Source organism: Centropristis striata, chromosome 22, assembly GCF_030273125.1.
Source record: "Centropristis striata isolate RG_2023a ecotype Rhode Island chromosome 22, C.striata_1.0, whole genome shotgun sequence".
NCBI lineage: Eukaryota > Metazoa > Chordata > Actinopteri > Perciformes > Serranidae > Centropristis > Centropristis striata.
Window position 1 is genome coordinate 8,827,030 of NC_081538.1, and position 23,514 is coordinate 8,850,543.

At 41.4% G+C, this 23,514-nt stretch overlaps 2 protein-coding genes across 9 annotated transcripts; one reads left to right on the forward strand and one right to left on the reverse strand.

Annotated features, from left to right (window-relative positions):
• Positions 1 to 24: 24 nt before the first annotated feature.
• pphln1 (periphilin 1) lies at positions 25 to 19,031 on the reverse strand. 8 transcript variants are annotated; one of them, XM_059325612.1, is made up of 12 exons: positions 18,983 to 19,031; positions 17,313 to 17,342; positions 16,910 to 16,974; positions 16,255 to 16,470; positions 15,539 to 15,600; positions 13,948 to 14,064; positions 13,398 to 13,570; positions 13,010 to 13,096; positions 11,128 to 11,163; positions 10,169 to 10,224; positions 5,973 to 6,113; positions 25 to 835 (listed from the first exon to the last, which is right to left on the reverse strand). In XM_059325612.1, exons 1-12 carry the CDS (start codon positions 19,026 to 19,028, stop codon positions 563 to 565), a joined length of 1,302 nt encoding a protein of 433 aa, XP_059181595.1. In that variant the 5' UTR covers positions 19,029 to 19,031; the 3' UTR covers positions 25 to 562. The 8 variants fall into 8 exon arrangements, with proteins under 8 accessions (XP_059181595.1, XP_059181594.1, XP_059181599.1 ...); XM_059325611.1 differs by having other exon boundaries at positions 13,392 to 13,570; XM_059325616.1 differs by lacking the exon at positions 18,983 to 19,031 and adding an exon at positions 18,730 to 18,765 and having other exon boundaries at positions 13,392 to 13,570.
• zcrb1 (zinc finger CCHC-type and RNA binding motif 1) lies at positions 18,757 to 22,347 on the forward strand. The gene is made up of 8 exons (XM_059325619.1): positions 18,757 to 18,920; positions 19,055 to 19,155; positions 19,290 to 19,318; positions 19,836 to 19,947; positions 20,060 to 20,167; positions 20,299 to 20,408; positions 20,489 to 20,567; positions 21,970 to 22,347. Exons 2-8 carry the CDS (start codon positions 19,072 to 19,074, stop codon positions 22,111 to 22,113), a joined length of 666 nt encoding a protein of 221 aa, XP_059181602.1. The 5' UTR covers positions 18,757 to 18,920; positions 19,055 to 19,071; the 3' UTR covers positions 22,114 to 22,347.
• Positions 22,348 to 23,514: the final 1,167 nt, after the last annotated feature.

Sequence of the window (23,514 nt, forward strand, 5' to 3'; positions counted from 1 at the left end):
ATTGAAAAAGTAACCAAACTGGCATTTCTCGACAGTACAAATTTATACGAGAATGTAGAACTGTAAATTTAGCAGCACCAAGTCATACATCTGACTGCTACAAAATAAAAATGTACATAACCAAAGATTCTACAAAACAAAGCACTGGCTTTTCGGCTTTTTCTTTTAGAAATGTCTGATCATGCTCCTGGACTTTATAATCTCAACAACATATTTTTTAACAGGTTAAATAACAGAAACCAATGTCAACCATTTCCACTTGATGTGAGACTTTTTGAACTAGAGAAAAAGTGTTTTCTTTGCCAACATGACAGAAAAAAACACAATATTTTATAATTAACATATTTCAACAGAGAACTTGAAGGTAAAAAAAAATATCTGTTCAAAACTAACACTGTTCATCTCCACACGGTGCAACACTGCTTCCTCTCTGTGAAATTGTTCTTTAGGTTGCTGTGGTGTAAAATCGGTTCAAGTCCAGCAATCCAAAGTCTCTTCAATCTATCCATCAGCAGTCAATCCTTCCAATGCTCCGTTTCACAGAGAGCAGATGGCCAACGTGTCAGTAAGACGAGCTGTGATTGACTCCTGTCTTTGAAAGTTTATGACCCGTCAGGGCCATCGAAGGGGTGGTCGAGTCACAGACTGAAGGTTCTGGCTGCCGGGCCACCTCGTCCAACTCGTGGATGAAGTGTTTGAGGTCCTCAAGGCAACGTTCCCGGATCTCCCCAAGGTTCTCCCTGAGGGGAACCTGCAGCTGCTTCTCCAGGTTGGGGTCTTTAGCCACCAACATCTTAACCACCATGCCAAATGTCTCGCAGTCCTGCCGGTACACCTGCAAGTGGACAGGAACACAGGTAAAAACTGGAAACACAAGATGAAAACTCATTCACTCATATCCGTAGAACTCTATTCGGTAGACATTATCCATAGACATCTATCCGTAGACAGATCCATTTATATGCAGATTTTAGGACTGAAAAGTGTCAACAGGCTATGGTCAAAACCTTTAAAAGTCAACCTCTTAATTACAGAGATTTAAAGTTGTTTCCTTCCTGCTTAACATGGCGCCTAGGTGTTGATATTCCAGCGTCACTGAGCCTGAGCTGATCATTCTGGTGTCAACACACATCATGTAGTGTCAAAAGATAAACACTTCTCCTCTCAAGTTTAATAAGGGCTCTTTATGTAGGACAGGGTGGCCCAAGAAGCAATAAAAGCCACTTTAGTGGTGTCTGAGTCTTATAACAGGTGTTAGAGGGACAATGAGGAAGAGGTGCTGGAATCCTGTTTGGGAGCTGCCATTTCACACAGAGCCTCAAATGTCTCATAAAACAATGGAGGGAGCCCACTGCTTCCACATAAAGTGGTTCGATTTGCAAAATAGCAGAACAGAGACTTACCGGAGGGACTTATCAGCTTTTACATGAGATGACAGTTCCAGAGGGGCAGAATATCAGTCACCTGAACTGATATGTCAGTTTCTGTTTTCTAGGAGAAGTAAAAGCTTCAGATGTGCTGTGGATTCATTCCTACACACACTAATCTGGCTGGGTACTTTTGTTGCACCTCTCTGAACCTCATTTCCTGTTCCCTCCGCTGCTGCTATCTAATAATAGCCGTAAAATGCTCAAATAATAATTAGAAAATACACATCACACACGAGGACCTTCCTAATTGGACAGTGTGATGCTCTGTTCCTTCACTAAAATAGTCAAGTGCACAGTGACAGATCTCAGAGACACTCACGCCTCAGTTTCTCTCTCCTCTCTATTTTCCTCCATCTGTCCCTCCACTTTTTATGCCACATTTCTTTCTCTAGTCAGTCTGAGAGGCACTGACCAAGAGAATGAGGCACAGAGAAACTAAGTGCAAGTGGATTAACCCACCGATATATTGCCGCTTATTAGGCTGTGCCGGAAGCAGACACAAGGCCACGTCCAATGCCAAGGATTGTGTGCGGCTCTGTGGGTTTACACGTGCCTGTGTGTGTGTGCGTGTAAAATTAGGCCAGCCAAGGGTGAGTTTCAGTCATTCACCGGATACCAACGGTGGCTTCTGTGCTCCGGGGCATTCAAACTTACCGGCTTATTTATAGCTTTTCACAATGTTCCTAGAACGGGGCATGGTTGGAGTAAAGCAGAGATCATAAATAAAAATCTGCTGTCAAACAGAGTTTATGTATTTGCAACAACTGATGGCAACTTTCCAAAACCTGCATTAAACAACATATTTCCACTGAATAAAAGCCACAGTCAACAAAACCACTCTGAAGCTTAAAACATAGACCTAGACCAGGAGTAGGCCACATGTGGCTCTTCAGGCCATCTGCACTGGCTCCCTTTGGCTGTGATGAGATGGTTAAAATGTAAAGAAATGTTTTCTTCTTTACATTTTCATTTTCACTGATCATTGGTGTAGGCCTACAGCAATTTGTATTCTTCAACTGTAAAAATGTGAAGCGCATATACGGTATTAAAAAAATGTGCATCATAGCGAAAGAAAGTAACTTAACCTTTAAATTTTGCCAAATTCAAGTCAAGCTTTGACTTTCCCTAGCTCGGCTAGCTTTCGATTCCAAATATGATTTTGTCAGAATGCAGAATGAAGAAATGTTATCAAATGCTCATTCTAACCTATTAGTAATGTTGCTAGGCGAAATTAGACTCAATAGGCTGTTTCATCTACATTGTAAGTCTTAAAATAAGGTTTTTGGCTCCAACAGTGGCTCTTTTCTTAGTTAAGGACAGTAAAGGATAGTCTAGGGCTGCTCGATTATGGCTAAAATCATACATAGTGCCTTTGCAAAAATCATCACAATAACCCTTTAATCTTGATAATCTTGTTTTCATAATCATTGGAAGCCAAAATTGTAACTGAAAATCAAATTCAACTAATCAATTATAACTTCCTGAAGATGATTTATGGTGAAAGAGATGGAACAGCCTCTTGGTCAAGAGGGAGGCAATAAAGAAGCCTTCTTCATGGTTGCATAAAGACAAACACTATCAGTATTTTGTGGGCAGATGCCAGAGTCCATCTCTTGAATGTTAACAATAGGATCAATTCATTTACAGGAAATTTGCGGTTAACATAAGGATACAGACCGTTTCAGGGAAGACTGCTGACGCAAAATGAATGCATTCTGGGCGTTTCCGTAGCCCATGTACATTCCTCATGTATAAGTGGAAGATGTTACACAACAGTCACACGAACCAATCAGTAGAAAGTAAGTAAACCCGGGATTGTCCCGTGCTGTAATTAGGAGCAATGCATTGTCCTTATCAACATCTTTTGGCCTCATTCAGCAGCTGATAACTGATGACAATGAATTTATTTATCAGCTTTTCTGAGGAAGTATCCAATCAGCTGTGCTGACAACAACTTCTATGAATACGGGGAAAGTTGTTCCTAGATAACAATGTGCTGAAAATATATATCCTGTATTTAAACAGACTTCCTGAAATCCCTCCCTTGTTATCCAATCAGGAAGGAAAAAGGACCAGTTCTTGAGTTTGAGAGGCAGAGACGGTTCTGAACCAGCCGCACCCAAAGCTTCTTGAACTTAATTTTCTACAGCCAGTAAAACGGGGGGTAGGAGTGAGCGTGTGAGCCTGCCTGGCTTCAGAAAAGAGTGAAAGGATTTAAGCCTCGGTCCAGTTCTGCCATCTTTGAACCTTAAAGAAAAAAAGGCTTTCTGTCTTGTAGCCAAATATATTTAGATTCCCCAACAAATGAAATAAAACTCCCTTTGTATCACAGCCTGGTCTGTGAGGAGTCAAACATAATACCCTTTATTGCCTCTCATGCCTTGTCACTCACTATAACCAGTTAGTCTGTATTGCAGCCAAAGTCAACGTTGACAATGAGAACGGGTTCAGGTTGAATTTCAGCAGACCAATTTCACTTAGCTACACAAACACACAGTGAGGCACTGGTATAATGCGGCCCAGCACGATGTCTGGCCCATGATGGAAAGTTCAGCTTATGATCTGTCAAAAGTATAGAGACAGTTAGTGAGGAGCTACTGGACTGGAGTGTGTTTGTGTCCGTGTGTATAGAAGAGATGGCGAGACCAGATTGGGTGCAGAAAGCCAAACATCTGGCCGACACTTGTCAAGTGGCTAAACGCGAGCGCCTACTGCAACAGAAACGCCGCCGCCACTTTGTTGTTCCAGACTGAAAAAGAAAGTCTGACTTAAGAGTGTTTAGCTGTATGTTGCGGGCATGCTGGGAAATGAATACCAACCACCAGTGCTTATACATTTTCCAGTGGCTGATAGGTTTGTCTGCAACTATCATGACAACACTACTTTCTGGACTGGTTCTTTCAATTCCCAATCAGCTATCCTTTTTTTCCTAGACAGATAGTTACAAAAGATGCAGGACAAATTTTTACTCAACTTCCATTTCTGACCTGGCTGTGTGTGACAGCAACAAGCCAGCCTTTCATGTCATTCAGAGAGAGGACTGCCAAGTCACAAATAACCTAAATGGCAAGTGGTCTGCATATGACAAAAGCCAAAGAATGGGACAGGAGTCGGAAAAAAAGCTGGTAATTATCCGTTTCTACTGACGATTCCAAAGAATCAGAAATCCTGGAAAGAAAAGCTGAAACTTCATATCCCTGTGAAGATGGAATACACTGTTCCCTCTCGGTTTTCATTTTAATCTCGTAGAGTCTTTCCAGAACTTGATTTCATGACTACATTTGAAGAAGGGTACATAATGTACAGACAACGGACTGACGACCTAAAGGTTCCTGCCGTGAGTCTTGGTAGTCATTTTTCCAAAATTTGTACAGTATGAAATGACCTGAAAAAAAATAAACGAAGCTCACACAATAGAGCTTGAGGAACGTGAGGAGACACAGATGGGAAAGAGACAGGCTATAAAACCGGCCAGAAGCTGCAGTGTCAGCAGAGTGATAACGGCCTATAGGCTCTGTGGCGCGGCTCAATGTGAGAGCGCAGTGTGTGCTCCAGGGCAGAGCTGGCTGGGGTTTAATGGTCCCAGTAAAGCAGCGGTAGCGCTCGCTGGTGCAGGAATGGCCTTCATTAGATAACTGAGCAGAGCTGGAACCTGGAGCCTGGGGTGCTTTTAGCTCCGTTTAAGTGGTCGACCTCCCGATTTATTGTATGCACAAATATATACCATGCCTTAGCATTACTTGTGTTTCTGCCTTTCATTTATGTGTTCCTGTACAATGTATATTATCCTCATGTTTCCAAACCCCTGTGTGGGCCTGTGTGTGTGTGTGTGTGTGTGTGTTTGACAAGATGAGTTAAACACAGAGGGAGAGTTGTGATGTTGGAGCCATGCGGGATATTAAGCTGGTGTAGGATATAATGAGCAGCTGTTGCAGTTATGCCAGTCAGGATGGGAGGCTAACAAGAGCCACCAGGATAATGGTGATACATTTGGCAACCGGCTACTTTGGCAGATAATTAACCATAATTCTGCTGTAAAACTGATATCTGGCTGGCAACAGCGAAAGTGGCAAGTGAGTTTTAGGATGTATCCACTGTGGAACCATGGTTTCTGTCTTGGTCGGAACATAATACTGTAGGTGGCTGTTCCAGTAATGTGCGAGTGAGCGAGTCAGAGAAGTCAAGGCCACCATATGTATGAGATCGTTTGCCAAGGCTACAGTTTGTGTCATGCATGCACCAAGTTGACATTTATAGAACAGTCTTACAAATTACAAACTTGTACTGAGAGGATTGTAAACGCAGCCTTTCTCCAAACGGGCCAACTGAGAGCTACTGGCACAAAATGTTCACCTGAATATATTTTCCTTTACAAATCCTACACAATTCTTCATACTGTATCGAGCCAGAACAGTGATGCAACTTCTCTATCAGCTCATGGTGAGTATACGGTGAAGTTGGCTGTGAAATGTGTGATTTGACTCATTTTAAACTGGTTCCAGCCAAAGGATCAGCTCAGTGTGAACTGGAGTTAACAGGTACCTTCTCTATCTCCTGAGCTTTGGCAGCAATGGCCAGGGCTCGTCGTTCTTGGAAGTTGTCTGAAGACGACTTTTGGCTTTCCTCCACCAATGGAAGCATCGGTAGCTCCTCTTTTTCTCCCTCTGGAGGATGGTTGTCCTCCTAAACAGTAGAGAAGAGAACGTGGTGAGAACGCTCTGAGAAAACTGAGCACAATGGGTTTTTTTTAAAAACACACAGCACAGCATGAGAAGCCACTTTTTCAATGTGTAATACTTGAGCTCAGTGTGAAAGTACTCATGATGAAAACACTAGTTTGAAAAAAATTTATTTGCAGGAATAAAGCACCCCCAGTATGTAAAGGCCTTTACACAACACAGAGAATGGAAAGGATATGAAAGGATGTAGGTCAGCGACTTATAGAGAGTCCGTGCAATGCTGTGACCTGACCTACTGACTGTTTAACTTTACAGTAAAGATGTGGCTGATGAGGCGCACCAAAGATGAGGTTTAGATATTCAGTAGCTCCTAAAGCTGGAAAGCCAGAGGAGACTGTGTGGAGGTTGCTGTGGATTTATCGTTGGGGATTCATAGGAATTACAGCACTAAGAAGCTGTACATCAAATGCCATCACAACAGATGTGGATCTTCATATTGAACACTATTTCACTACTTAGCAAATTATGACTAAAACCTGGCTTAACGTTGCACTTACTTTCCCATTTAAAATCGTAGAATCTGATATTTCAGCTGTTTTTATATCTTAAGAAAAGGAAATCTGGCCAGACAAGCCATGATGAGCCATCTAATGGATAGACTGGAAACTCAAGCACCCATAAGTATTACTGTGAACGCCAAAAGAAAGAGCAAAGTGGAGAAACGAGGCCAACTTGGATCACCGCTCAATTTCTTTTGCTCATTTCCTGATACTATTAGAGTCTGAAGGCCAGGGAGCAGAACTACCCAGCCATGACTAAAGTCCACTCATACATTAAGGGAAATAGACCACGGACAAAGTCATATTAAATCTCTAGATGAATGAGGGAAGAAATCACCGGGGATGGTACATCACAAAGCCGAGTGTGTTCGAAAATAAAAAGCGCAAATCATAAAGCATCATCCAATTATTCCTGCTTCCAGTTCTCTCCCTGGAGCGATGCTTGGGAGGAGTCCTATGTGTATGCTCCTTCACGTCCGTTTGTCAGTGAAAAAAATATCCCTGTCCGAGTCTTTCACTTCAACCGGCTGGGCACGGCCCAACCTGAAGGATGTTCCGTCAATATAATGCTTGGCAGATGGATTTTGTGCAAGCTGGACTAAAACTGAAATGTCATCAGCCTGAAGGTACGGGTAATCTCTTTTCAATGGAACGCTAAAGATGAATTTAAAAAAGGTTATTAGACCTTAAAGTGCTTGCTTGCTTGGTATGATGAACCATTAACTGACATTTAAAGTTAGGACGACTGCAGATTCCTAATTATTGTGTTGCATTTTAACCGGCCATCCACATTGTGAAAAGGTAAAGTTTAGGGTCAAATTTTGAAGGAACATGAATGTCAGGACCAAAGTTACTTGCAATTACCCACCAGTTGTCAAGTATGGAGTATACATAAATGGGCAATTATCTTGGTTGGTAAAATATTTCCGTACTGTAACAACAGGAACTTGATGCCTCGTGTAGGGCTGAAACCTTCTGCTGACCTTTTCAGTTACAGGACATGCTCTCCACCCACTATGCCACCATGGCTCGCAGCCAGAGCCGGAGGTGCTCTTTAGACCCCCTCTTCAGTCTGGGATGGCTCCAGAGAGCCTGCGTGTGTGTTTGTTGAATCCCCACAGCAGGCAGCGGCCGAGGCCATAAGTGCAAGCTTTACTGGGGGCACAGCACAGGCCTTTCATCTTGGCCAAGGTTACGGGTTTGTGCTCCCCAGAACAGAAAAAAAACAATGCACCACAGGCTAGATCAAACACAGCCAATAGCAGCAGTGTGTGTGTGTGTGTGTGTGTGTGTGGAGGGGTGGGGCACTTAGTAAAACTTTGATCACAGCAGTTGATTGGGTGGTGGTGGGTGGTTCTTACAAAAAAGGAGGAGAGGAAAAGACGGTTTTTATGTTGTATCTTGTAATTTTTAGATTATAAAGCAAGTGCACGGGTTTACAAAGATACCAAAGTGGCCACTCAAAAGGACAATCCAGTGAAAACAAAGAAAACGGCGACGTTCAAATTATCTCCAGTGCGTTGTGAAAGAGATCAAAGGGTTCTAATGAGATAAATAATGAGCCTGCTCGGTCATTAAAGCAGCATCTAAAGACACAGTTTACAGGCTTTTTGATCAAAGTGAATACTGCACATCATGACAAGGTTAGGCTATTTACCTAAAAAAATAGAGTCATTGACAATTAGAGCAATAACCAAAAAAGGTTGAATGTTTAAATGCTGGTGGGCAAAACTGTGGGCCTTAACTGTATTATAAGAATCAAAATCATCCATCCGATAGGACGTTAATGCAGCATAATTTCTCAGTCCACCCAAGTTTTTAAGCACCGTTTTAGAAAAAGTCTGACCGTTCATGTATAGTGGGTCCTTTGCTTGGACGACAATGGTAAATGGTAAATAGACCTGCACTTATAGCGCTTTTCTAGTCGCTTTGATGACCTATCAACGACCAATATGTCTCAGGCTAGGTCCACACTAAGATATTTAATTTTAAAACAAACTTTTGCCTCATTTACAGCTAGTGTCCACAGTACTTTGGTGTTTCTGGACCGCTGATGGAGACATTTGGAAATGCTGCTGACCACGTTTTATTTTGAAAACCCTAGGGTTGCGTTTGCGAGCATGTTCACACGTTAACATTGGCAAATATTCGACTCCCATTAACTTCTCTCTCACTCAAAGCGCTTTACACTACAAACTGTGCTCATTCACCCGTACACACACATTCATACCGGTGGCAGAGGCTACCCTAAACAGTGCCACCTGCCATTCCCAGTCTGGGTAACTTCATTCACACACCGATGTGAGCAATTTGGGGTTCAGTATCTTGCTCAAGTACACTTCGACATGTAGGCTGCGACGGTCAGGGAAAATAAACACATAAAGTAAATGTTTTATTTGCCACTTTGCTCGAGTAGAATGGAAGTTTATGGGAGTCGAATATTTGCCAATATTAACGTGTGAACATTCTCTCAAACGCAACCCTAAAATAAAACGAGGTCAGCAGCATTTCCAAATGTCTCCATCAGCGGTCCAGAAACACCAAAGTACTGTGGACGCTAGCTGTAAATGTGGCAAAAGTTTGTTTTAAAATTCAATATCTTAGTGTGGACGTAGCCGGAGACATATTGGTTGTTGATAGGTCATCAAAGCTTTTCCTATGATCCATGAGTTGCACATCAATTTCTCACAAGCACCAGATCACTGTAATGGTACTAGCATCTACTAGACGGTCACAGCTCTCAAACACAGTCAGTCATACACTTTAGCAGAGAAAAAGGAAACGCTTGTTCATTGTAAACGGTCTGAACACACCCCAATGAGTTCCACAGGGACTTGTCCTGGGCTCTGCGGTTAAGATCCTATGATAAAACTGTGACTTGGGCTACTGAGTTAGCCTCTTCACTTCTGGGTGGCCACAGCCAGACACACTGCACCTAATCACATCTGATTCTATTTACACTCCTCTGCATAGTTGGAGAAGGATGAAATCAGCAAAACAAGTTATTTGCAAAACAGGCACGAGAGATACTTTCTCAAAACAGTGAATGTATTATTTTTTTTAAAAACAAGAGCACTTCAAGGAAGCACAGCGCGTACTTTGGTTGACACTTGAGCCCTTTCTGCTCCACCATTACAACTTCTTTTGACTGAAGTCTGCTTACAGCACAGGTAAACAAAGCAATGGCCTGATGGCTTTTATGCTCTGCGTGAGGGCCACTTTAAAACCCATTAACATACTTCAATGGGACTAAACACTTATTAGAAGGATGGAATTTAAGAAGTTCCAGATGCATCCTGCTGTACAGTGACAAAGGTGGAGTCCATGATATATAATAAACACAACAGTCATTTTGGAACTGAATTCCTTATAAGAAAATATTGCTGAGAAGCTTGTATTTTTTGAAAGAAGCAAATGCCCGTGTTTGTTCGTTTGCTTAAGTCAACTTTCAGTAAAAAATTTAAGCATAAATAAACACACCAGTTTTAGAGTTTGGTACCTTGATTGAGGTTGCACTGTGTGGGGAGCCTTCTCTTGACAGCCCAGGAATTTTGTCTGGAGAAATAAGACAGACAAAACAAAAAAGTTTGAGAGTGAGACTTGAGTGAAGGGCAAAATAATGTTAAAAGAAAGTTTGGGATTGAGACAAACTTGAGAAAAGAGGAAGATTGCAGGAAGCAGAAATGAAAGGAAAAATGAGTAGGTCTGGAAAGTAAGTGGGTATGTGCTTATGGTAGTCAAGGCTCTGTAAAAGGTGGTGGTCCAGGATCCAGACAGGTACCTAGGCTAGAACATCTGGAACAATCAAGAAACAGATGGTACACGATTGTGCTCCAAACTCCAGGCGGTGTATTCACTGTCAGGTACATTTCTCTAAAGATTCCTGGTCGTCGATCAGACACCACCTTTCCATTTGTTCCTCTACCAGCTTCGTTATAGCACTGCCCAAAGCTCCGTGGCCAACCGATTGACTCTAGCAACAAACACGAACTCTGAGGACCTCACTTATGAAACAAAAACACCCCGATGTGGAAGCTTTGGCTTCAGGAATATCCATCAGACACCCTATACCCTTTCCCTCTTGGTCCACACACGACCTGGTGGCATCTTTATGAGGCCTGACAAAGTGGCAGACAGAGCGGGGAGGACGGCTGGCTGCTGGACACATTACAAACACTCTGTCTCTCTCAAGTTACCCAGACTGGGAATAGGTTAACTTTAACGATTGTAACCATGATATATTTCTGAAACAAATCCACTGCATGTAATTTCAGCATGCTACTGAAAAAAATCAATTAACATGGTGCAGAGGCTATGCCATGTACCAGTAGGATGCAGGAGTAGGGCTTAAATTGTCCCTTTCCTCAGAAAACAACATTTAAAGGAGAAAAGTTCTGTCAAACTGCTTTTTAATGCAACCGTTCTGTCCCGTTTCCAACTATTCTGGACTGTACTTACCAGCCATCCTGCTCTGAGAATAAGTCTCTTCATACCCTGTAGGAAGACCAAACCGTAAGGTCACTGGCAGTGAACAGAACAACTAGGCCTTCTTATCTCACAGCAATCTAGCAGGCACTAGACTATCACCATAACCATCACTGTCCTGATGCTTTATTTTACTTATGGAAAATGGCATTATGTTCTGCTTTTGAGGGGTTGCAATCATATTTTTTCATGTGTTTTTAACCCTCTGAACCCCACAACCAGTGTTTTCTATAAAACATCACCTAAATAACATATTTATCGTAACCAGATACTAACAGCAATGATCAGATTTTCACATTTCTGATGGTCCTTGAATGTATCACGTGTAATTAATGCTCCCGTCAGTAAAAATAACCAAATCTAAGCTTAAAATACTGATATTTTACATAAGATTCACTTCATTCTACACGTCTCACTTAAAATTAAACAGACCCTGTAAAAAAAACATTAAATTCTGCGCTCTCAGCACAACTCAAAAGCCATGAACGACTCATCTGAGATCAACGCCCCGTGACAAATATTTAGTGAAAACTTGACTGGATTTCTGGCTGTTTACACAGAGCAGAGAGGAGAGGACGGGAGGTTGTAAAAATGTTAAAAGGTCAAGATCTACCGCAGGTAGTTAATTATTTATGACATTATGACCATAAATGTTTTATACTGCATTAAAGATATTTGAGTTCTCTCTACTTCTAACTATGATTGTAGTGTTTCTATAGGAGTCACATAACTTATATACTACAGTGAAAACAAGAGTCAGAGTAAATAAAATGAAACTGGAACCAAATGACACCCTGAAACTGCTTGGGGTTCAGAGGGTTAACACATTACCATGATGAACACTAGTCATACCAAGGTCCACTGACCTCATTTCATGAGTAAAAAGCACCAATCAAAGCGGGAATTTAAAGGAGAGATGACCAGTTCTGAAGATGGGAGCAGACCTAAATAACACTGTCTTACTCGTAGGAAGAGGGAAATCAGGAGGTTACACTAGCACTTGTGCATTTTACAGTCCAGAAAATTAGACTTATTACTGACATGCATGGGAATTATTTACACTGACATACAGTACATGTCCAGTGTCAGAAACATAAATAATGAAACATAAATCTGAGATGCAAACATGCATCAAAAGAGGCAACCGTCTTAGTTAGTATTATCAGCTGTATGTCCCGATGCCTGCATTGAGGCACAGCGTCATACAGATATAGCATATGGACTGCAAAATCTGCTGTTCCTACACATAATCCTTATCAAATGTTTATTTCCAAAGCAGACAGTGTGATACACACTGACTAAATAATGTGGGGCAGATTTGGTGCAGATTGCTCATTTGGTCTGGACAAGTACTTTTTAAAACTTCACATACGTCTCCAGACCTAGAAGATTTACAAATCAGTGTAGGAAGCATGTAAAGTGCTAATGTACCTCCATTACCAGGTAGTAGAAATGGTTTATATGATAGGAACCCATTCCAGTAAAGTCACAACTGGGTACGGCTTTAGAAACAAAATTCATGATGCACTTTATTTCAGACGTGGGTGACAGGATATCAGTGTCAAATAGGACACCTGAGTTTATTGTGGTTGTAGGTTATATTATATATGTTTCATTATATTCTGTAAGTTTAAATTTCAGTTTTAAGCATATATAAGCCGTGAATTCATTTTGTCCTTCATCCTTGCATCCTTCTCAAGACTTTGCGGCAGACATCTTAGGAGTACAGAAAGCCTCAGCATTTCATTCGGACATTTTCCTGACATGACAAGGATGCAAGGAGACGTGTGAGGAATACCAACTCTGCAGATTGTCACCCACGTCCGAGCTTGTTCACATGGCTCAGTGTACAGACCCAAAGTTTCATGTCCGCTCTGTTGAGGAAAGAGCGCCCCCCAAAGGGGCTCAGAAGCACCTGCGTGACCCTCTGGACCATCCACACCTGGAAAGCCAGTGAGCGAGGTTATGAGTCATGGAGAAGAAGGTGAAATAAGAGGAAATAGAAGAGATCTAGACAATAAATGTACATTTTGGGGGCGATATGTCTGACGGGTCTTTTCAAATCAATACATTAGTCGTGACTAAATCTTCAACTGGAGGCAGTGATTATGAATGTTCTGCTTCATCTTGCTGGCAGTATCAGTTAGATTTCCCCTTGTACCAGGATGGACACAAAGAGAGTTTGAAGTACCTCTACACTGCATCACGGAGGGGAAACTCTAAGGGGTTCTACATACTCTTGCCTTGCTGTGAGGGAAATGGCAGACCCTTGGCTCTGTCTGGAGAGTAGCCCCTGCTGCTGACGCTTGAGCCGGAGCGACTGTGGGGGGATCGGGCCACGTCGCGGCGCACAGGAGACCGCTCCCTGAGAGGAGGGAACGGAGCCGCCTTCCTCCTGAAGTGCTCTCTGTCCTCGCTGGGAAAGCAAACAGAAAGTGTGGGCTGTTAGGAGTTGAATAGTCAAAACATCCAAGAGTTGTGTGACTGACAAATTAGCTCCTCTCTCTCTCTCATCTGACCAAACTGTCTAGAGTTACAAAGCAATACCTGCAACAAATGTTTCAGAGAAGCTCAACACAAGAACTGTGCCGACATAGCACAGCACTGCCATCTAGTGGTGAGGCCTTAATGTGCAGGTTTTTATTTTGAACATATATACTGGGCGTTTTCAGTAATGACACACTTCCTCTCTGCAGCTTCATCGTTATAAATGCTATAAATGCTGCAGCCAAACACTTGTGCAGATTGCACATGAATGCCCTGTGCAGTGATGAAGCGTGCTTTAACTCGTACCCTCGGTCCAGGTTGAGGATGGCCTGCACTAGTGTGTCTTCTCCACCCTCCGGGAGTGATCTGGGTGCTGGGTAGATGCCCTGGTTTCTCACGTTATGAGGAGGCGCTGCACGGGCCCTGAGGGAAAAAATACACACAAATGTGTTGTCAGCTGCAGACACACTGCATGCACTTGGCAACAAATACCATTTGGTCAGTTTCTATTTATAGAGTTCCTGCAGCTTTTCTAAAAGACAAATCCAAGCACTTTAAGCTTTTCCAGCAATTTACAGCTGTGGTAAATCACATATTTATATACAGTAAAAAGGTGTTGACAGAGTATTTCAGTTGTTCATCACATTAGATGTTATTTTGCTATAAAAAAACACTTTTTGCTGTGTACAGAAGGGTGACAAATTAAAATAAGAGTTTTATGCTTCAAAATGTGTCACTTTTGTAAGCAGACTGCGTCCTAAATAGCCTATATTTCAAGCATTTTTTAGTACTTAATTACAAATACAGGCCCTTTTCAAACCTTGAAAACTCTACATTAAAATTCAAGTGTTGTCAAGGATTTACTGTACCCATGGGAACCCTGATTACCTTAAAGTACCAGTGCTGTCAGATTTATGTATGCAGGGTATGGGTTGCCTCACAGGGAATATGATGCCTTATCCCTGGTACAAGTTTAGTAGCATAAGACTCCATTGTCTTAGACATTTACATATTACGTGTCCTCAAACATTTATCTCCATCTGGCTTAGAAACAGAGGATCGTTTTCGATGTCATTAATAAAAAAGCATGACAGCAAATATAATAGAAAGGTGACACTGAATCCCACATCATGCATCACTGTAATTGAAGCAACAGATCTTCCAGAGGGTCTAAATATGCATGAAGAGCTCCAGGTAGACTACAATTCAGACTGCAGAGCATCTTGTGTCATGCAATTATGTGTTATCTTATTTCACTTCTTTGTTGTTTTTGCCAGCTATAAAAACTTCAATCAACTGTCAATTATTAACTCAAGTATATAATTCGTTCTGGCACTGTCAAACAGCGCAGGTGCAACCCGAGAACCTGATCAATGTTCTCAATAACCGGAAAGGAGAACCTGATCAACGTCCTTAATCATCAGAAAGGAAGATAGCTGGAAGTTTATTTTATGAAAGAGGAAGGCTCTCTTTGGTCATTTTAATATTTTTGACATTTATACATTTTTATGTTTGATAATGTCTGTTCTGCCTCTTAACAAACCATAAAACGCTTTCACCAAATTGCCTGAAGATGAGGTTTTTGCCACTGTTCAGACAAAAACTAGAGCTAGGCAGCAGATCCTTCTAATGAATAGAAGTGTGGAGCCAGGTGAGCACTGAGACCTCCAGACATGTGGTGAGGATGAGACGGGCCTAATGGGTCAGAACAGGCCAGGATTTATAATATCTGCTATGTAAACCAACATTTCAAACACATACGGAAAACATAGGACTAGTCTTGCAGAAATTGCCCTTCTTAGCCTCACTTAGCCCCAGTTATCCATCACTATAACATCAGATTGTAGCGAGTTATATTTCGTATGAAGTTGTGTTTTCTTAAACAGAAGTAGTTTACCCAAACTCTATGGGCCGTCCTGAGTGTGGGTCCTCCCTGGGGCCTCTGTAGGGATACTCCTCCTACACAATACAGAAAACACAACAAAGATCAAATCCATGAAAGTGACCTTTGATGATGTTTCTAAAAAAAACAGATGTTATGGAACTTAACTTTAAGTTAAACTTCCAAACAGCTAAACCAACCTCCCTAGAGGTGGATAATTATACTCACATGTTAAACTAATAATATTACTTATCTTTTTACTTTTACTAAGTACTGATGTTGCCTGTACAAAGTACGTACTGTTGAATGCATACAGATGTTATTATGACATACTACTTCATCATTATTGAACTTTGACTCTAATATATAGATTCCGGGACAGAATAGGTAGACTAGCATGCTGACTTACATACTAAAATATGCTAATGGATGTTGTAGGACATGCTGGCATTTCTGCCATACTGCAGTTGACACATGGTGTTCTGGGACAGACAGGATATTTTTCTGGCATACTAAATAGCATGAATGACAGCAAGCCAGACTGTTACATGTAGCAGTATGGTAGTATTGTTAATTAAAAAAGACATGAAAAATAGGGATGATGTTAAAAAAATATGTATACTGGTGTGGCTGAGTTTATCAGTGTAACTCATGTCTCTGTAAATAGGCAGCTGCTAACATTTCTCACTTTCAGAGCTTTTTGACCCATGTTTAATTCTAAAAGTTCTCACCCTCCGCGAAGGTGGACCAGCTCTGCGTTCAGAGGGGAAATGAATGTTGTCACCATGGTAGCTCCTCTGATCTTCATAATAATTTCGTGGGCCTCCTCCATTGGGGAAGAAGCGTGGCCCTCCTTCATACTGGTAGCCACCACGATTGTAGTCATCTTCTGGTCTGCCGAAGGGGCCTCTCCTCTCCACCGACCCGGCTCCCCGGGGGTATGGACCCTAACAGGGTGGGTACAGTTTATGACACAACTCCACAACAACTATTTACAGATAAACTGCAAATGTAAACTACTTTGTAAATGTCTGCTTAAAGATCTCTGTCTGCTGTAATAACATCCCTCAAACGACTGTTCCACCTGAAGTAGAAGTGAATCTCAAAAGACATTTTTCTCAGTTAAGTGAGCTTTGTGAAGCTGTGCTATACTTTACTAGAACTAATTTGTACAATGTTTTGTCCAACCAGGTCAGTAAACATGTAATAAATAGCATATATTAATTAATAGTTGTTAAAATAATTATTCTAGTGGTTTCACCATTCATCAAATGGTGTATTCAGGCTGTTTAGGAGACAAACATGTCTTTCTACTTGTGTTTTTATGTTTTTACTTTTAAATGTAAGGTCAAACAGACTGTGTGAAGTCACTTTGTACACACTCACCGGCCTCTCTGGTAAAAAGTGATCGTCGTACATCTCTCGTATGCTCCTGTCTCTCCTGTGCGACACTGAAAAAGGTAACCAGTGAGAGATGCAAATGCTTGTACATGCAATTGTGAAATGATGAGTTTTCTGTGAGCTTGTTTCTTCTTTAGGCAGCAATATTCCCATAAAACATGTTATCCCAAGACATGCAAAAACATAGTATGATATTTAATTTGATGACAGCCACTGGACTGGAAAAGGGTTTCCTTGTGTGAAAACATTTGGGTTTTTCAGTTGGGTGATGCTGCAACAATAAGATCTTTATAGATCTATCTAGACAGTAGTAGCACTTCTCTTGTTGTCATCTTCATTTGAAACAAAACAGTGTCATATGAATGTACTGTGAGCGTCGCCAACTTACTTTTGGACTCGGGGACCTCTATCTGTGAATCTGGGTGGAAAAGAGGAAATACGATCTTCAACACAATCTGCCAAAAGAGTTTTCAAAACAGTGTTAAGATTTTGCCCTTGGCATAAGTTTCTCACGCCACTGTTGGGAAAGAATCATAATCTGCTATTGTGGCGTGAATCAGGATTGGACAGGAATCTGAATATAGGGATCTGATAAAAGCTTTCAGTGACTGGAGTCACAGGAACTATCTCCTACTGAACACCTCAAAGACTAAGGAAATGATCATAGATTTCCGCAGGCTCAAGCCTCCTCTTCAGCCAGTGAATACCTGTGGGGAGGACATTGAGGTGGTGCCAAGTTATAAGTATCTAGGTGTATACCTGGATAATAAGTCGGACTGGTCCCTAAACACTGACGCTCTCTACAAAAAGGGGCAGAGCCGCCTCTTTTTCTTAGGAAGCTCAGATCTCTGGACATCTGTAGTAAGATGCTGCAGATGTCTTATCAGTCTGTGGTGGTAGTGTGTTGTTTTATGCTGCAGTCTGCTGGGGAGGCAGCATCACACACAGAGATGCAAGGCGGTTGGACAGACTGGTCTAAAGAGCTGGTTCTGTGATTGGAGCCAGGTTGGACACACTGGAGGAGGTGGTGGAGATATGCACTGTCAAGATGTTCCAGGCCATCTTGAAATACCCAGATCATCCGCTACACAAAACCTTTATGGACCAAAAAACAGCAGTGGACGGCTCCTCTCTCTCCGTTGCAGGACAGAGAGATACAAAAGATCCTTCTCTCCTACAGCCATCAGGCTGTCTCATTCTCAAGAGCTAACAGACTCACTGGACTTACCCTCAGAGATAAATAAAGTAAATTTGGTTTGATTTAATCAAGCTTATAAAAGAACAAATGTGATGTCTATATTATGTATGAAGTGTATCTCAGGTATGTGGAGAATAAAAACCACCCTAAGACATCTTCATCATGTTTATATTCTTATGCATCTTTAGAATAAAAACACAGACAGGAGCAGTGGGGAGTTGTGATCCAGCACTGAACCGGCTGAGGTTTCTCTCTGTGGATAAATAACCCTTTGATTAACACCATCATATCACACAGAGCACTGACCTGATCGTATGAAGACGATAAGTGACAGTTATCACTACAACCTGTTCTGTGATGGAAACTAAACTCTAACTGCTGGAGCTAACGGCTAGCCGTAGCAGTGCTAACTAGCTCTAGCTAGCCCCATGTCTGCTGCAGCCGTCGGTTCGTTTTATTTCATCTCAGAGCTCAACCAACAGAGACCGACACACAAACATCACATAGAAATGTCTACAACGTAATAATACCTCTTCTAAGTCAACACGTAACCAAATAACCAAAGGAAATGTCATTTATTAAAGGTGAATTTTCAAAACAATCTCACCTCCTCGTCAGTTAGCCTAGCCTAGCTACGCGGTAACGGCTGTTTATTGGACGAGGAATGCGCCGCGTCATCAAACTGCGACTTCCAGTCATGGCGTTAGTTTCTGTTTGCTAACATTAGCTTGTTTAATACGACAAATTCTGATATTTAAACACATTGTAGACATTATTCAAACGGTGAAGGCTGTGTCGGTAAGTCAGTTAATAGATCATTAGCTCAGCTGCTTGTACGTTATCATGAAAGTTGTATTTACCAGCTAGATGAGTAGCTGGTTCAGTATTTATCATGTTTACGGTCATTAATGTTGTTTAATGTTGTTTTCCAGAGTCTCATGAGTCCAGGATGAGCGGCGGCCTGGCTCCCAGTAAGAGCACTGTCTATGTGTCCAACCTGCCATTCTCTCTCACTAACAACGACCTACACAAGGTTAGTTATTGTTAGTGTTTACTAGTGAGATGCAACAATATTAATGATGCTTTTGTTTGTCAAAAACACAAATACAGCTACATTCCTCCTCAAGACACTTCATTACTAATACAGATCACTTTGTCTCATTTCAGCTGTTCACCAAATATGGAAAAGTTGTGAAGTAAGTAAAGGCTCTATAATAACCTGTTATTTATTATCTCAATCAAATCAAATCAAAATTACTTTATTTATCTCTGAGGGTAAGTCCAGTGAGTCTGTTAGCTCTTGAGAATGAGACAGCCTGATGGCTGTAGGAGTGAAGGATCTTTTGTATCTCTCTGCAACGGAGAGAGAGGAGCCGTCCACTGCTGTTTTTTGGGTCCATAGACTGATAAAACATCTGCAGCATCTTACTACAGATGTCAAGAGATCTGAGCTTCCTTAAGAAAAAGAACCGGCTCTGCCCATTTTTGTAGAGAGCATCTGTGTTTAGAGACCAGCCCAACTTATTATCCAGGTATACACCTAGATACTTATAACTTGGCACCACCTCCATGTCCACCCCACAGTTATCTCAGATCAGTGTGGAGATAAATAAAGTAGTGAAGGCCAACCCTCAGCATCTGTTATAAACTCTATACTATAATAGCTAGTTCATATTTTACAGTAGGTGTTATTAACTGTGATGCTCATTTCAGGGTTACAATCGTTAAGGATAAAGAGACTCGTCAGAGTAAAGGCGTTGCCTTTGTGCTCTTCCTGGACAGAGAGTCAGCTCATAACTGTGCCAGAGCGATAAACAACAAACAGGTGAGTCAGATTAGAGTTCACACACTGTCTGTCACTGAGCAGGATGATACCCATAGTTACATTCATAGATGGATATTCATCTGTGAGAGTTACAGATATGTTTGTCTTCCAGTTGTTTGGCAGAACAGTGAAAGCGAGCATCGCCGTGGACAACGGGCGAGCGTCTGAGTTCATCAGGAGACGGAACTACACAGACAAGACCAAATGTTATGAGTGTGGGGTTAGTGCATATTTAATGTCTCTGTAATTTTATTTAATTACAAATGCAGTTATAGTCTTTTCTCCCTTGATGAAAAACATAGTATCCCTTGGAGAGTTGTCATGTGTGTGTTGTTATATGAAATATCACAGGAAACGGGTCACCTGAGCTACGCCTGCCCCAAAAACATCCTGGGAGAGAGGGAACCTCCGAAGAAGAAAGAAAAGAAAAAGAAGAAAAGGGCAGAAGAAGCGTCGCATGTGTAAATATCTTATAACACTGCAGGATATTGTCTATCAGATTGTGTTGTTATTGTAATTTGTGAGTCTTTTTCCTTTATAGTGAAGAAGAAGAAGAAGAAAGTGAAGAAGAGGGAGAGGACCCAACCTTAGACAGCCTGAGCCAGGCCATAGCTTTCCAGGTAAGGCTGTGAATATACAGGTGCATCTCAATAAATTAAAATATGATAGAAAAGTGTATTTATGTCAGTTCAATTCAGTTCAAAAGGTGAAATAACACATTATATAGATCCATTACGCACAGAATGAAACATTTCGTATCTTCATTTATTTAATTTCTTGTAATTATAATGATTATGGCTTACATTTAATGAAGACCTAAAATTCACTGTCTCAAAAAAATTAAATATTACAAAAGACCAATTTTAAAAAGTATGCTTAATATGGAAATGTTGGCCTCTGGATGTCCATCTATATGACTCAATACTCAGTTGGGGCTGTTTGACTTAAAATACTGGAAATGGACTTTTACATCATATTCTGATGTATTGAGATGATCCTGTAGAAATCCAGTGAACATCTCTTTTGTAGCATTTTACATTTACATTTACATTTAGTCATTTAGCAGACGCTTTTATCCAAAGCGACTTACAGGAAGAGTAAAAGCAAACAATCAAGGTCTAGTGTAATAAGAGCTATTAGTGCATCAATAAGTGCTAGTGACAATTCTTTGAGGAGTAGAATTATCGTTTGGTGCTAGGAGAGAAGATGCTCTCTGTAGAGCTGGGTCTTCAGGAGTTTTTTAAAGGTAGAGAGGGACGCCCCTGCTCTGGTTGGAACTGGTAGTGTGTTCCACCAATGGGGAACAAGAAGTGCAAAGAGTCTGGATTGCCTTGGACCAACGGGGGGCAGAGCCAGGCGCCGTTCATTGGAAGAGCGCAGCGGTCGTGAGGTAGCATATGTCTGAATCAGGGCATTCAGGTAGGTAGGAGCAGTACCGGAGACAACTTTGTAGGCCAGCATTAGAGATTTGAATTTGATGCGGGCTGCAACAGGTAGCTAGTGGAGCTCAATGAGCAGCGGTGTGACATGTGACCTTTTTGGCTGGTTGTAGACCAGGCGCGCCGCCGCGTTCTGGATCATCTGAAGCGGTTTTACTGTGCAGGCTAGCAGGCCTGTCAGGAGGGCGTTACAGTAGTCAAGTCTTGAGATGACAACAGCTTGTGTCAAGAGTTGAGTGGCATGTTGAGTTAGGTAAGGTCTGATTTTTCTGATGTTGTGAAGTACAAAGCGGCATGACCGGGTAACTGAGGCGACATGACTGGAAAAGGTGAGTTGGTCATCAATCATCACCCCTAAGTTTCGCACCACCTTGGTGGGTGCAAGACACAGGGAGTCAATCTTGATGTTGATGTTGTGGTGTATTGTGGGTTTAGCAGGTTTTCAGTAGAGGAGAGCGAGCAGGAAATCTGAATGACTGCAATTTGATATAAAGGCTATGGGAACTGGAAATACTTTCTGAAGTGATAATACATGTTATCTTTTAGCAGCGTCATATTTTTTCTGTCTCTTGTGACCCTGCAGCAGGCCCGTATGGAGGAGGAGGAGACTCGGAGGAAGCAGACCCGTCTGTCTCAGGAGGAAGCTGCTTCAACATCCTCAGACTCTCGGAAACCGAGGATCAAGAAGAGCGCGTACTTCAGCGACGAGGAGGAGCTCAGTGACTGATAACGACATTTATAATACAGTTTGGACGCAAGTTGTTGGTCAGATATTGGTTTATTTTTATAAGTTGTATTGTATTGTAATAGGGATGTTTCCGTTTACACTGATAAAAGTCGGTTTCTCTTTATTTCCTGTCCATAAAGCTAACACATTTCCTGTTTCTAGTCATCCTGTTATTGTACTTGGGTTGATTGTGTGGCGTTTTTCTATGTCAGTCAATAAAACCTTGTTTCTTAATGACGAACCAAATTATTTACTGTTTGTTCCAGTATTAAACCCAGAATCAGGTGAAGAATGTTAAAGAAAAAGGTTATTTGCTTCGGCCAATTAAATTAATGGAAATATGAAACAACTTAAGCTGTAAATTTCCATTTTTATTAATTTATCAATGTGGTTGTATTACTTTTTGGTATATGACTTATATTGTGCATAAAATGTCAAAAGCAGTAACGTATGTGAGTTGAAGATAAGGTTTTTATGACCAGTTTTCTACGTGATTAAACTCTGGCATGACCAGCTCTGAGCTACTAGCAGTGATCCAGATCTATTTTATACAGTCTATGGATTCAGACAGAGAGTGTGTATAAATCCTGAATATTGCAACAGTTATTCTGCAGCAGTTAGGTTTCCCTGCAGTAATCTCATCTTCAGGACACAATGGAGATCCAGCTGTATGTCCTTGACATGAGAAGGTTTGGGAACCCCTGACTGCCTCAGTCTGTGGCTCAGATCCATTCTCTGTAAACCAGCATGATGGATGAGAGTTACGGTGCAGTGGTTCTCTCTAAATGAGCCTTTTGATGCTCGCTGGCGTCAGCACGCAGATAAAGGAGGGATTCCCCGATGTTTAATGTTCAATGTTCATGTTTAATGTTCAACGTTAATGTTTAATGTTTATGTTTAAAGCGCTGAGATCTATACTGCTGCAGTCTGCGACCGAAATTCAAAGAAGCAGGAATACACCAGGATCCCAGGGCAGTGAGATGATGAGCGGTAACATCGCAACATTAGCGACGATATGGCGTTTGTTGCATTTGTGGACTGTCGGAAATGTAAAAGCTGTAGAGATATTTCTCCCGGATGCGACGATTAGTAGTAAAAATAATTCACTTATGATTATTGTAGTTAATGCTACACATTATTGTAAGCGGTATTTTGTGTACTGCACGCTAATATTCAAATTTTCTTTGTCATATTCAATGTTTTTGAATTTTGAATTTTTGTTTTTAAATCAGATTTGTGCATGAGCTGCTGTAGCCTATTTGTATGCGAACCATAGGCTGTATAAAATATGCGAACAAATGAATCCAGCATGTACCAAGGACATTAAATTTAAATTGAACATTGTATGAGAAGGTGGATTATTCAGATGTGCAAACATGGAGGCTGCATATAAGAGTTTGT

Coding starts and splice junctions, on each gene's coding strand:
- zcrb1 (XM_059325619.1), top strand. CDS start 19,072: ATGAGCGGCGGCCTGGCTCCCAGTAAGAGCACTGTCTATGTGTCCAAC. Junction 19,319..19,835: donor AAATATGGAAAAGTTGTGAA/GTAAGTAAAGGC, acceptor TGCTCATTTCAG/GGTTACAATCGTTAAGGATA. Junction 20,168..20,298: donor CCAAATGTTATGAGTGTGGG/GTTAGTGCATAT, acceptor GAAATATCACAG/GAAACGGGTCACCTGAGCTA.
- pphln1 (XM_059325611.1), bottom strand. CDS start 19,028: ATGACCGTAAACATGATAAATACTGAACCAGCTACTCATCTAGCTG. Junction 17,343..18,982: donor ACCAGCTACTCATCTAGCTG/GTAAATACAACT, acceptor TTTTCCACCCAG/ATTCACAGATAGAGGTCCCC. Junction 10,225..11,127: donor TTCTCAGAGCAGGATGGCTG/GTAAGTACAGTC, acceptor TTATTTCTCCAG/ACAAAATTCCTGGGCTGTCA.